The following is a 13,233-nucleotide window of genomic DNA, read 5'->3' on the forward strand; positions in this document are numbered from 1 at the left end:
CGACCTTTGCATACTTCCGGGTTCAAAATCTCGCCGAAGACGGCATAAATATTTTTAGTAATATATATTTTCCCGAAAGATTCTTTCGATTATGCATTTCTTCACTAGAGTATCAATGTGTAGTTGTGGAAAATAGCGTTTTAGCGCTTATTTCCGAACAAAGAAAATTGTTTACACGTGCGTCAGATCGATCGTCATCTATACCACCGGCAGTCTCGCGCGGTGCACGAAACAAATTTTTGCGCCGCGTTTTAGGATATAAATGCCGGAACACGAACTTTTATTATTTTAAATATACACTTTACAAATTTTTCTTTGAAAAATAGCCAACGAGAAATCGCGAATCGAAAAATACCGCGGATTGTCCATTTTCCCGAAACCGCGAACTTTAGGCCCCGCGAATCTAAAGAGACTTACAGTAACTAAACTGTACGGTGTGAGTATGTGTTCCACTGTGTACTAACCTGTAAGATGTGAGTATGTGTTACACTATGTACTAACCTGTAAGGTGTGAGTATGTTGAGTGGAGGAGGCTTGTCACACTGGTTGTACGTATCCTGCATGGCGGACGGCATGGTTTGCCGTGACGTGACCTGCTGGTCTGGGACGATGGAGGTCTTAAAGGCCTTCCTCATATTGATGTCTTGTAGAGACACTGTAGAAACGAAGGACACTTGTTATCAAGCCCTAAGCTGCTAGATCACTGTAAAATACCATTTCAATCTACCACTACCTAGTAGTATGTCTCTTTTTTTCTTCCTTGTTGTTGACATAGGTTTACCTATTAGGTTTTATTGCATTTCCAAAGTACATGCATATGCTGTAAATGCATTTACCTTCATGGTGGGTTTATTATTAGGAGGGAAAATAAATAAGGTTGCTAAGTTTGTGGTTGGATAGGAGTAGTACAGTAGAAATATAAAACACAACACAAATTTGCAGTGTTATTATTTCACGGTAAGAGGACAGACCCAAATGTTGTCATGAAGCCTTATACCAGTGTGCAATTGCAAGCATGTCTAACCCATGGAACACGAGGAACAACAGATGATAAACCGGATACTGGGTGAGTGAGGTCACTGAAAAATTAAAACCACCACAATAGTTTCTGATGATTCACCTTCTTCTACTGTAGAGTCCAGTTGTGTGACCTTGACCCTCAGCTTGTCGATACGCTGCTGTAAGGTCGCACAGCGATGCTGGAAGGCCGAGGCCTCCTTAAACAACTCCCCGAACATGTCCTCCGCATGCTTACTCAGGTTACTCAGCTGACGGATGATTCCTGGAAATGAACAAGTTACAACAAAAGCCTTTGATAAGAAAGCAAGCTCTTCTGCTAAAACAGAAATTAAAAGCCCTTATAGTTGGAATAGAAATTAAAAGCTCTTCACTTTGTTTGAATTCTTCTGATTACAACACAAGCAAAAGCACCTCCAAGTTAACAATACCAGACAAGTCTTAGTGTTGAAATGGAAATTAAAAGCAAGTAAAATGCATTCGGATACTAAAATTAAAGCAGGAGGAAAACTCTTTATCTCCAAGGCTGTTCAAACAAGATAAAACTAAAGACTTAAGATTGCTATTAGTTCTGTTGGAACCCATGAATCAGGTTGATCGCTTGAAGGCTTTGAAATGATTTACCAGAAAAGTTTACAATAGATTCATCAAGAAGATGACAGAGACCTTGGGTCTTGCCAAAGCATTAGCATATGACAGAATTCATGTAGGTACTTCTATAGAGTAAAACATGTACACTTGTAAAAGTAAAATTATGTCTCACCGGACAGTGCGTTGTTGGTGACACACTCTAGTTCATTACTGATGCCCTGAGGTAGGGACCCCCTGCAGAGGTGCACGGGATCCACATTCCGCTTGATCAGGGGCATTGTGGGAAGGTTGACCTGGCCGTGCTATGTCATGTCTGGAAAAAGAATGAGGTCAACTTCTTCTGTTCTATATTTCTAACTTTTCTCTACAACCTAAGGGCACCGAAATACCTTAAATTTATTCACTTCTGCAGTGATACAGATTTCTTTTTCCGTGGTAGAGGGGGAAATAGGGGTTTGGTTGTAATATTTCGAATTTGGGGTAGAAAATGATTCTATAGTATTCTATAGTAACTATTAGCACTATACGAAATAATGGAAATACATTAGACACGCATATTCAAAAGTCATCACAAAAACTGTGAAAATAGTGCAAACGTTTCAAGATTTACAGTTTAGCTTCTCTTGGGTAGAACATGGGCAGTATTATTGGGCACTCATAACTTCTCTCTACTAAAATTGCCCCAAGGAGAAAAATATCAACTTCCTGAAACCAACCAAAGCCCCAAAAATATTAAATTATAGACAATCCTTTTTTTAAACAAACCTTCTGACATTCACTTTTTTAACCTACATCAACATCAACTGAACTATCTCCCTTCTACCCGGAAGTTACATATAAGGCAGACAACATCGTTTGACAGATGGGAAATTCGATTATCATAGATCTTGAAAAAGATATGCACAACACAACTTATCTTTCTGTTCATACGCTGATTTTGCCAATTGTACGCAAGGCAATCAACACCCAGGCCAGGCAATACACCCTTTAGAGATACTGAGTTTTGAACACACAAGACGTCGGTCTCCAGGCAGTGCTTCCTTCGTGACTAAAACATCACACTTTTCCGCATGCCCCCCTCCCCACTCAAAAATTATGGGCCCTGAGCCCTGGCTCCACCCATCCGACAAAATTTCTATTTCTCTTTTTGTTGAAGCTACGACGTAAAATGATACCCACCTTCAACTGCAATGACAGAAACGGGAACAGACTGTCTTTAGGTGAAGTCTCCCGTGTCGCCCGTTTCCCTATTAATCCCCGTTTCTTCGCACGATCGCAAAATTCTTTCCCCGATTTTGGGGGAACGGGAAGTGACAAAAACAAGATGGCGCTCGCCCTCTGGACTATACTATTGATGAATATGGGAGACTTGAATCTTAAATAATTTTGACTGGAAAAGAAGAACAAGAATTACGTTCAAAACTTTTAAAATATTGAAGAATATTATAGATAAATGTGTTGATGCATGTTTATCACACTGCATTGTGTAAAATCTTGAGCTATTTAGATCAGATGCCTCATATGCCTTGTGCTATGAGTTGGCTATTCCAAGACCCCTTATGCAGCATATTTTTTCTCCAGCTTAGAGCGGAAGTATATATCATAAATACATGTATATCCAAGAATTAGCGTCCGTACGTTAGCTTTGGATAGCTATATCTACTATTATTGATAAATAATGCTGGGCTTAAGATGGGAACAGTTTGTTTTGTTGTGAACAATTTGGACGTATATTCATCAGGCGAAAGGACTGTGACGTATGTTCACTGTAAGATGGCGGCCATTTCAGCTTTGCAGGCGTACGGATCCGACTCTGAGAATTCGGACAACGAGGGCGACTCGGAAGCGGTGCAGACGGCAAAACCCGACGATGTGGCTCATCTGAAACCCCTCGAAGACGGGAGGAAACTACCGGCCCTGAAAACCGTGGCGAGAATCAACGCGGCGCCCGACGTCATAACCAAGGTTTGTCGTCAGGCGTGGGGAGGGGGGCATGGAAGCATGCAGACACAGTCCCAGTTAAAAAAACAACCACCTTTGCTAGTTGTTCCTCATAAAGTTGTGAAGTTACTATGACGACGTGTATATGTTCTCTCAGTGTTGTTGTTTTCCAGTCTTATGAATGTATTGACCCCTGATACTGATAAGGTTTTGGAAGCACAAAGACTTTGGCATTATGATTTAAAAGAAGTTGTTCTTTTTGTTGTTTCAGGATGATGTAAACCTGGTGAAACCTGTAGACCTGGGTACGACTAAGGAGGTGGCCTATAACCCCACCTACGACCAACTGTTTGCACCACAGGTAGAGTATGATACCTCTTATATCAGTACACTCAATCCTGTCTGAGATGGGTGAATGTGTTAGCCTGGAGCCCAGTCTGTTAACGTGATAGTCAGGGGTTTTTCTAAACAGGGGAACAGGGGCGCTGCGCCCTCATGTAACAAACCAGCGCCCTCATATCAATTTTCAGATTGAAGCCTAAGTCTTTTTCAAAATTATCTTTTTCCAGTAAAAATACAAAAACAACACCACATAACAATGTGTTCTAGCATTACAAACTATGTTACTCTCATAAAAATTCCAAAATCTTACCATAAACATGAAAATTCAGCTCTAGTAGTAAAAGTTTGAATGGAATAAACAATGTTCATTGAGAACTTGCTCAAAGACAAGTAGCTGGGCCTCCTTCATTTGCATACTATAGAACAGGCTCTGAAGTGAAACATGAGACCTGAGTTTGTAGCAGCTTGGATGAATGTGTTGCTATTTTGCCATTATGGGAAAGGTTTGAGCTTGTGGCAAACCCAGTGTTGTCATCTGGAGCTACTAGTAACATTAATCACTAATTGCGTACTAGAAAGGGTGATTTGCAGATTGTGTGTACTGCTGATTGTACATTTACTTACAATGTATATTTTACAAGGGAGATAGAAATAGAAATTTGGGAAGAATATTGAGAAAAATAACCTTGAATTCTTTTAGTCTATTTATCCTTCTCCTATGCCTTTCACATACATTATACTAATGGAAATTTGTATTGAGCATTATATTTATCATATTCAATTAATTGTAAGAGGACTGTGTAAGAGGACTGTGTGAGTGAGTGTCTAAATATTTTTTTTACAACCAGGTTACATGTACATCATAGTTGTTTGTTTTTAAAGAAACATACAATGAAAGAGTTCATATTTCCCCCCTCAAGTAGCCTCAAAATGTCCCATTTCAACTTCAAATTTCAAAGGCTTCACATGGCGGAAGGGGGGATACCCCCCTTCCGCACCAACCCCCCCTCGGTCGCTTCGCTCCCTCGCCATGATTGTGCTCCCCCATGCCAAATTTTTCTAGAAAAACCCCTGATAGTGACCTATGAAGCAGACTTAAGCTATTATATAGCCTAACAAGACTGGACTTCAGGCTATGAGTTTGTTGGGGTGATGTTAGTTTGTGGTGTATTAGCTTGAACTGTATTAGACTGAGGCGGATACATTTGTACTTTCTTTTCAGTTTTAGACTACATATGGCATTTGAACGTTTGGGTATACTAGTACTAGTAATCCTCCAAAAGCTACATCACCTATGGTCCAACTGACAGAATGACCACTCTGAAATCTTATCAAAATTCACCTATCATGTCAGAATTTACTACACTGTAACTTACTACATGTATATTTTATGTGGTTGAATTTTTGCCAGATTGGTCCAGTGAACCCCTTTAAGACCCAGCAGGATGCGGCCCATAAGAACACCCTGTCAGGGTTCGTGGAGGAGGCTCATGTTAATGACTTCACCTTCGAAGTACAGAGAAGAACCTTCCACAGCTATGGTAAGAGGAAGCAGGTTCTATTTGTATGGAAACTTTTTTACAACTGCTTAGGGATTGACTATAACTATAACATTGTGTAAGTCACTAGCCTGGAATCCATTCCTACAAGCTATACTATACAGTTCTACTAGTCACCAATGCGTGCCTGCGAAGCTGGTGTGTTACGTCAGCAATGAAGGGCGGTTATACAGGCTGTACTGATACAGATACCAGCTGTGGTGACTAGTAGAACCGGCGAATAGCTCGTAGGGATGGATTCCAGGCTAGCAAGTTGCTTGCAGTTCACAACTATACCAGTAACATAAAGTCGTGAAACTTTCACAGTGGTTTTAGTTTGTGGTAGGGGGAAAGGGTTTTCACTGTGTTTGCAGTTCTGTTGAAATAATTCTGTAAACTTCTGTTCCCTGTTCAGGCTATGCGATGGACCCATCACACAACTCAGCTGGCATCCAGGCACAAGTCATAGGGGACAAGGAGGCAGCAGAGGCCAATAAGGGTAAGGAATTAAGTTAACATTTCATAGACTACTTTGCACCTTACTTGTATCAGCCCATTTTTAAAAAGAAAAACAGTTCTGTACAGAGTATAGCTGGTTATGCCTTTGGGGGCATTGTACTTACCGGTACTGTTTATTTTTGTGCTTTAAATGTCTGAGTTCTGAAGAAAGTCTCTGTTTTATGTATGGCACTGAAATTGATTTTCGTGTCAAACAGCTGTGACAGTGTTTGAAGCCAAGAAGGCCCGACCCTCTGACAAGAGGAAGCGAGTACGAGCCACTGAGCCTGAGGACATCGAGGGGTTCCAGGGGCCATGGGGAGGGTATGTGGACGAACAGACGGTGGCCAAACCTTCAGAGGTAAGACTCAGAGACAATACATTGCATGATGTAACTTAAGCCATAATTTTATTTATATTTATTTATTTATTGTTTGTTTCAGACTCAACGGTCCATAGCACATACACACATAAACACATTTAGAAATAGGAACATCTAGGTACAAATGGATTTTTAAAAAACTGTAGATGCATAATGTATATGTATTTAAGAACAAGTGTGGATGAATAGAGCATGTACATTTGTACATATGTTGGTCTAGATGAAGATAATTGTTGACTTTTCAGCACTTGAATCAGCTTTGCCCTTTCTTCTAAATTCATTTAGTCATGGTGTAAATTCACTTACAGTTATAGGCTGATTACAGCTGAATCTGAATATTGATAGTTACCAGTAAATTTCTTCACCACATACAGGAAGAACAGAAGGAGCTGGATGAGATCATTGCTAAGCGGCAGAAGAAGGGAAAGAGGGAAGAAGAGAAGTCAGCAGAGGAGAAGACTCAGCTGCATGGTAAGAAGCGACAAGCAGTTTTCGAGATACTTTGCACAGATGAAATCCTTCACAATTCTTATGTGTGCAGTAAGGTTAACATAGTTTTCAAACATAATTGATCTAGCCTTAAGATATCAATCATGTTTGGGTTCTGAAGTGAGTGGGCTGAGATTGGGTTTCTCTTGATTGACAGGGTTTGACCTGTTATGCCCTGGATTGAAGGATGTGGTGTAAACTGAAAACCATGCTGTAATAGCAGAATAAGTTTCATTATACAGTCATGTGTAAGAATGCATTCTATGATGTACTAAAATCATTAACGCAAACTATACATGTATTTGCTTCCAAGGGAAGTTTGAAATTTCTGATTTGTTGTATTCTTGTCACCATTCCAGTGAAGGACATGTACGACTACCAAGGTCGTTCGTACCTGCACCCGCCGCAGGACGTGGAGGTGAACCTGCGCTCGGAGGAGCCGCCGGAGAAGTGTTTCATCCCGAAGAAGCATATCCACTCCTGGTCCGGTCACAGCAAGGGCGTGTCCTGCATCAGGCTGTTCCCCAAGTCTGGCCACCTCCTGCTGTCCTCCTCTATGGACAGTAAGATCAAGGTAAAACTTCATTTTACAGTCAAACTTGTATAAGAAGACCACCCTGGGGACCTATAGAATCTGGTCTTCTTACACAAGTGGTCTTCTTATCCAAAAAGATGATCAGGCTGTTTCCCAAGTCTGGGCACCTCCTGCTGTCATCATCCATGGATAGTAAGATCAAGGTAAAACTCCCTTTTAGTTTTATGTCTACACCGCTGTAAATGTCTTAAGTTTCAGGGTGGTTTTGGCTATTCTAAGATCAGGGTGTACCAGAGTCTGCTGCTTTATATATATTAACCTGTATCTGTTAATTCCTCAGATTTGGGAAGTCTACAACAAAAGAAGTATGGTCCGTACATATATCGGTAAGTGTGACATAGAGAATTACTTTTCTGTGAAAGTAATGTCTTATTTGAAATGCAAAAGTAATCTGATTTTTCTTAACATTTGATTGGTAAGATCAAACAGTTACAGCCGTTTCTTGTTAATGTGCTGTCAACATCTAAAAGCTGACAACTTGAATGTGTTTGTTTCAGGTCACAAGCACGCAGTGAGAGACGTGTGTTTTAACAATGACGGGACCCAGTTCCTGTCAGCTGCCTACGACAGGTATATCAAACTGTGGGACACAGAGACAGGTGAGAGACAGTTCAAAAAAGTTGTTCCAAAAAATAATTTCGCCTTTGATAGAGTCAGGCTAATTGTTTTCCTAATATAATTTTTTATCCTTCCCATTCCAGGAGCGTGCATATCGCGGTTCACCAACCGTAAGGTACCGTACTGTGTGAAGTTTAACCCTGATGAGGACAAGCAGCACATTTTTGTGGCAGGAATGTCGGACAAGAAGATTGTGCAGTGGGACACGCGGTCGGGTGAGATTGTACAGGAGTACGACAGACATCTGGGCGCGGTGAACACCATCACCTTCGTGGACGAGAATCGAAGATTCGTCACCACTTCTGATGACAAGAGCCTCCGCGTCTGGGAATGGTAAGACTACTAGTAAATGGGCTCTAAAATCGGCTGTAATTCACTTTATGTTCACTGTAGCAAAAGTTCACGGTCTGAGAAAAATGGACATGTTCAGGAACTATATATTCACGGTGGTGACAGGTGCAGGAAAGAGAAAGTCCAGAAATTATTTGTTAACTGTAATGATAAGTTCATGGAACAGAAGTGACAGTGAAAACAGTGAGCATAACAATACAGTGCAGTTTAAAAATCAGGAATTACAGTACACATGTATATATATATGTCAAGGCAGAGATTCCAATTGGGATCTTCTCCGGTAGAACTACAGTACATGTCTGCATTTCATATTGTTGCAGTGCTATTTGCTACCTTGTTTCTACCTCTTGTCATCATATGAATAATTTTCTGTTGGTTGTGTACGTTTCAGGGACATCCCGGTAGATTTCAAGTACATAGCAGAACCAGGGATGCACTCCATGCCTGCTGTTACCCTGTCTCCTAATGGTGAGTATGGCTGTAGAAAGAGTGCAGTGATTCTGGGGACGGAAGTATTGTTTTAGGCAGTTGTAGTTTATGGGAGTTTGAATCTTTCCCGTACCGTAAAGGATTGAAAGTGAGTGGGTGGGTGGAGATTGGATTCCAGTTGAATGACAGGGTTGTGACCTGGTATGCCTTGGGTGGTAGGATATGGTATGGGTTGCCCAAAATGTGCAAACTATGAAACATACAATGTAAGTCAGGGTGTAGTACAGGAGTAAGTTAGGTCATGATGAAAAATGTTGTTATCATGAAAGTTCATCTGTGTTGGTAGTTACATGTTTAAAGTTAAGACTTTTGATCCAACAGAAAAATTCTCTCACCTAGAGCTTTCGACCAGTCACTCTGGTCTTCCTCAGTAGACTGACCCAGTGAAGCTTGTCACGTGGCTTCTTTGAAGTGTGACGTCAACTTCACTGGGTCAGTCTACTGAGGAAGACCAGAGTGACTGGTCGAAAGCTCTAGGTGAGAGAATTTTTCTGTTGGATCAAAAGTCTTAACTTTAAACACAAAAAATGTTGTTGTTGTCACTTGTTGTGAAAAAGTGTGAAGGAAAATGTTCTAAAACTTGTGCTCATTGACAGGCAAGTGGCTGGGCTGCCAGTCCATGGACAACAAGATTGTTATCTACGGAGCTCACAACCGCTTCAGACTCAACCGGAAGAAAGAGTTCAAGGGTCACATGGTGGCAGGGTACGCTTGTCAGATGGACTTCTCACCAGACATGAGGTGAGAATGCTGACATAGATTGAAACTTTATCATCACATCATAGCTTTTGCCCATCATGTGTACAATTACCTCACAATTAGCAAAAAATCTGAACACGTTTCTCCTGTGCCGTGTGCGCCGCTTTAGAAAATTTGCATACCGGATTCGGATGTTTGAATTGATGTTGTTGCATTCTTCTGTTTAGGGTTACCACATTTTGTCACATTTTGCATTGAAAGGTGTGTTTTGGGGTGGGTATGACAAATAACATACATAGCTCTTCCGTGGGTTAGAGTTTCCTCTGGTCTTCAGGGGATCCTACCGGTAGTCAGGCTGGTACAATGTACTTTGGGGGATACAGAATACATTGTGTTGTATTCTATATTTACTGTATCTCTCTCTCTACATGTCTAAGTTGTCTTCTGTTGTTTGTACACAGCTATGTGGTGTCCGGTGACGCTGACGGGAAGCTGTTTATTTGGGACTGGAAGTCGACCAAGCTGTACAGTAAGATCAAGGCCCATGACGGGGTCTGCATCTCGTGTGTCTGGCTCCCTCACGAGACGTCGAAGGTCATCACCGCGGGATGGGACGGACTCATCAAACTCTGGGACTAGAGACGGGACAATTTATAACCAGTAAACATCTTTTTCCATTTCAAACCTTTTTAAAGAAATAAAATAAGACTCTTGATGTTCTTCAGTTTGCATTTTTACCATTCTTACATCTGCTGTACAAGTCAGCTCGATAAATCATGTAACTTCTTACTAAGAGGCAGAACCAAAACAATGTAACATCTTACTTGATTTTTAGTTATGACAAAACAATATGAAAATTGTCTTTGCAGGTGAAACACAACAAATATACTTCTACAATCTACCCTTAATTTTTATCTGTAGGTGTACATTCCAGTGTGTGCAAGAAAGATGTGTACAGTAGTAGGGACAGTTTACCGTCGAGTGTATGAAAACGAAACGTGTCATTGTTGAAACTCCCATTGTAGTATTGTGTCAACTTTATGTTGATACTTTGTATTTTGATAGTCAAATGTGTGTCAGAAAAGACAAGATGTACTCCTTTACAATACATGTACTTTCTAGGTCAAATTGTTTGATTGATTTTCGATATAGAATGTCTTTTCAAGTGTCAGGCACTAAATTTCATAGTTATAACATTACATTTAATTTAGTACCCACTAGAAAAACAAACGTTACACAGTGAGTAAAAATATGTAATTCTTTGATTTGGTCTTCCACATTGGTTTCTCAATGGTAGTTCCTTTCTTGTGCCTAGCGGCAACTGTGTAAATCTATTGATGTCATTTATTTTGCTTTCAATTGGAGTCAACCATGCACCAGGAAAGGACTGAGAAGTGTTTCTGTAAATGACATGCCTGTAAATACTTGTAAATAAACTTGTTATTTGTAAATATGTGTCCTTGTCTATGTTATACTACATAGCACATAATATTGTATGTTGGCAAAAAATTATGACGCTCAAGACCATAACAATAGTACTTTAGATCTAGAGGTCAACTGATAAAGTAATGTATTGCAAGTCCATAACATACAGTTAAGTTTATATAAATTTTGTACATCTTTTAAAAACTAGATAGTAATATTAGCGGTTGCTAATATAGACAGGTTTTGCGTTGTACATAGTCATTGTAGTGTAACTTACAATTATGTTTTTTTGTGTGTGCTTTACCTTTTACAGGGTTCCTTCTCATCCTTTTCTAATCCCCACTTACCTTGTAAACAATTTCGTCATCAATATACTAACAAAAGAACAATAGTTACACCCAAAACAAAATTTCACTTCTTTATGACTTCTCTATGCCCCATGACCTTTAACCTTTTGAGGGTCATGCAGGCGTCAACAGCGCCCTCCCCACGCCTTGCCCACCTACCTACCGAACTACCTACCTACCTACCCTCGCAAATGCAAGGTGATGTTTCTGCACTTCTCAAAAACTGTGCCACCACTACCCTCACTAAAGGTCTCATTCCGGTATTCTTCCGCGTGGGTACTCTACAAGTAGATCGTACTAAAATTAAATGCGTGTATGGATGTGTGTTTATATCCGCCAGAAATTGCATTTTAGCTAAGTCAGTTGGCGTAAACCGCTTGTGATATGAGAGGTTGTTTGTATGTGCTAAAATTAGTGGGTAAGTGTTGACATCCGCGCGACAGGTCGGATGTTTACACGCTGTTGTGATGGGTAATGCGGTCAGGAGGTAGCAGCGCTGGAGGACCTCTGGCGGAGAGTGGCCAAGTGCAGTTTATAAATAAATAAAAGAGATTGTTGGGTTAGATCTGGTTGGGAATTTTTGACGTAATGTACGGCCATTGTGCTCAAAATTGATTGGATAGACTAGATGGCTGTCATTCAAATTATTGGGTTTTGGCCTATGTAAAGTTACGTATTTTGCCATAGGCGGCTATAGTTAACAAAAACTCACGAATGGGACCTTAAAGTTGACAACTACCCCCTAGTACAAGTTCAAGTAGCTAAACTCCTGGGGGCTCCATATACAAGCTGACCTAAAATGAAACACCCAGGTGGACCACATGGCCAAGAAAGGAAGCCAGAGGCTTTTCTTCTTGAGAAGACTCAAATCTTTCGGAGTTACTAGAGAAGATCTTGTCACCATATATACAAGTTTTGTCCGACCCACTTGTGAGTACGCTGTCCCAGTTTGGCAACCAGCCATTACACAGTACCCAAAGACGTCAACTGGAAAGAATACAGCGAAGGTCTTTCGAATCATCCTTGGGCCTGACTACACAACCTATACTGACGCTTGTAACACGCTATGCCTCATGACACTACAGCAAAGACGTGAACACCTTTGTCAGACATTCGCAAGAAGACTACTACAGTCTGAGTCCTACCGGAATTGGCTACCCCCCTTCCGGGGAGACGTCAGTGGTAGAAGAACAAGAAACAGCAGCCTATTGGACACTATTAAAACACGAACTAATCGTTACAGGGATAGTCCCATACCCTATCTTGTAACACTCTTCAACAATAATGCAACCAGTATTTGCAGTTTCGATTCAAATATGTTGTAATGCACATATGTTAAGTTTGGGAGAAGAAATTCATTAGATTTTAATTCTTATGTAAAGATCTTTACCTGACCTGAATTATCACCTTGAACGTATTAGATTTTGACGTATGGGCTTAACCATTGCATGATACGAGAATTCATCAATAATTGGAGATTATTTTCTCATAATATGTTTTTTACAACGGCCCTGACTCGAATGTTTCAATGATTGCTAATATTAAATTTCTAGTCCCCCAAAATAGTTCAACCAGCACTATGCAATGCCGAACTAATATGTTTGAATATACACATTTATGACAAGTCATCAATAATAATGTATTAATAATAGGCTTATTGAAATCTGTATGCACGATATGTATTTAACCTCTGACAATGTCTACTCAGAGGTTATCTTTTAATCTGTTAATTTGTAGATTGTATTTTATTAATAATTTATGTATTTCTTTAATAATTTGTAACCCATGTATTTGTCGAATTGTTTTAGCAGTGCAATTCAGTGCGGGTTTACACCAAGCACTGCGAAACTGTAATCTTTGAGAAATAAAACCAATCACTACCACTACCTACCTACCGAACGACCTACCTAC

The 13,233-nt window shown here is 40.3% G+C and overlaps 2 protein-coding genes across 2 annotated transcripts in view; one reads left to right on the forward strand and one right to left on the reverse strand.

Moving 5' to 3' along the window:
* Positions 1-2,946, reverse strand: part of LOC109488035 (wiskott-Aldrich syndrome protein family member 3-like) — a 6,999-nt gene extending 4,053 nt beyond the window's left edge. The window contains exons 1-4 of the mRNA XM_019792176.1: positions 2,788-2,946; positions 1,781-1,921; positions 1,121-1,282; positions 502-655 (exon numbers count right to left, since the gene is read on the reverse strand). Coding sequence (XP_019647735.1) covers positions 502-655; positions 1,121-1,282; positions 1,781-1,886 — 422 coding nt within the window. The 5' untranslated portion in view covers positions 1,887-1,921; positions 2,788-2,946. The remainder of the gene's footprint in view (positions 1-501; positions 656-1,120; positions 1,283-1,780; positions 1,922-2,787) is intronic.
* Positions 2,947-3,376: 430 nt separating this feature from the next.
* Positions 3,377-10,987, forward strand: LOC109488108 (pre-mRNA-processing factor 17-like). Its single transcript, XM_019792267.1, has 13 exons — positions 3,377-3,573; positions 3,821-3,910; positions 5,303-5,432; positions 5,845-5,928; positions 6,146-6,288; positions 6,684-6,780; positions 7,158-7,372; positions 7,674-7,719; positions 7,891-7,992; positions 8,095-8,344; positions 8,754-8,830; positions 9,448-9,592; positions 10,012-10,987. Exons 1-13 carry the CDS (start codon positions 3,382-3,384, stop codon positions 10,187-10,189), a joined length of 1,749 nt encoding a protein of 582 aa, XP_019647826.1. The 5' UTR covers positions 3,377-3,381; the 3' UTR covers positions 10,190-10,987.
* The last annotated feature ends 2,246 nt before the right edge of the window (positions 10,988-13,233 follow it).

The sequence above is a fragment of the Branchiostoma belcheri genome, unplaced genomic scaffold, assembly GCF_001625305.1.
Source record: "Branchiostoma belcheri isolate BF01 breed outbred unplaced genomic scaffold, Haploidv18h27 scaffold91, whole genome shotgun sequence".
Classification (NCBI taxonomy): domain Eukaryota; kingdom Metazoa; phylum Chordata; class Leptocardii; order Amphioxiformes; family Branchiostomatidae; genus Branchiostoma; species Branchiostoma belcheri.

What these genes read in the sequence shown, in the direction of transcription:
- LOC109488108 (XM_019792267.1), top strand. Translation starts at nt 3,382, where the DNA reads ATGGCGGCCATTTCAGCTTTGCAGGCGTACGGATCCGACTCTGAGAAT. An exon ending in CTATGGACAGTAAGATCAAG is followed by an intron (nt 7,373 to 7,673) that starts GTAAAACTTCAT and finishes TTAATTCCTCAG; the next exon opens with ATTTGGGAAGTCTACAACAA. An exon ending in TGTTACCCTGTCTCCTAATG is followed by an intron (nt 8,831 to 9,447) that starts GTGAGTATGGCT and finishes GCTCATTGACAG; the next exon opens with GCAAGTGGCTGGGCTGCCAG.